The 780-nt window shown below is 37.6% G+C and overlaps 1 protein-coding gene across 1 annotated transcript; it reads right to left on the bottom strand.

Annotated features, from left to right (window-relative positions):
- Positions 1-251: 251 nt before the first annotated feature.
- Positions 252-431, bottom strand: CLAFUR5_20214 (uncharacterized protein; the record flags this gene model as incomplete). Its single annotated transcript, XM_059463051.1, has 2 exons — positions 252-348; positions 403-431. The coding sequence occupies 2 exons, from the start codon at positions 429-431 to the stop codon at positions 252-254; spliced, it is 126 nt and encodes a 41-aa protein (XP_059319016.1).
- Between the last annotated feature and the right edge of the window lie 349 nt (positions 432-780).

Here is a 780-nt window from a genome sequence, read left to right as displayed (position 1 = left end):
TATTAGTCCCTAATATAGATAAGATCCCTATCTCTAAGTAGGACAAGTTAGTCGATATTATACTAATAGCGTTTCCTACTCTATTTCCCTACGGTAAAGCTAGCTATAATTAGTCTCGTAAGAGATCGGTTAAGTACTATAAATATATTAATCACTTAATATAGTACGAGGACTATCGCTTCGTATCCTACCTACGCTTTCTATTCTTCGTATATAATTAGCTTATACCGTAGAAGGTTCGTAGCTACTCGTTATTCTTTATTAATAAATTCTAGGCCGGGCGTACTAGGGAAGTTATAGTAGAGGACATTAAGGCCGCCCTTAGCGCTAGTAAGAACGACCGCGAGGCTTAGGTACTTATTAGCGCTATTACTTACTAGAGTAGTAAACTACTAGGTATACGACCTTTCTAGAACGGACGTCGACGTCATCTTAAAGCTTACGTACGAGTACTTAGTAAGCCTAACCTCTTTATAACCTATTCTACCGCCGACTATTAGTAGGATTCTATTATACGGTTAATGCCTAATTATAAGGAATAGAAGTAAGCCGAGGGCGTTACCTATATACGCCTAGCTTCCCTAACTATTGTCGCGATCCGAGCGTATATATAGGTAATATCCTATTATTAAAACTTAAGGCTACGTACGCTAAGAATCAGGTGACTAATTAGTCACCTACAGCCTCTTTAAGAGCAACACTTGTCCATTCTAGATAGATATATACAATACATAACCTGCTTTTAAAACACCCTATATAAGCCCGTATAATAACTTCCTA

The sequence above is a fragment of the Fulvia fulva genome, chromosome 5 (genome assembly GCF_020509005.1).
Source record: "Fulvia fulva chromosome 5, complete sequence".
Taxonomy (NCBI): Eukaryota; Fungi; Ascomycota; class Dothideomycetes; order Mycosphaerellales; family Mycosphaerellaceae; genus Fulvia; species Fulvia fulva.
The sequence above is the reverse complement of the archived record's forward strand: the minus strand, read 5'-3'. Positions and strand labels throughout refer to the sequence as shown.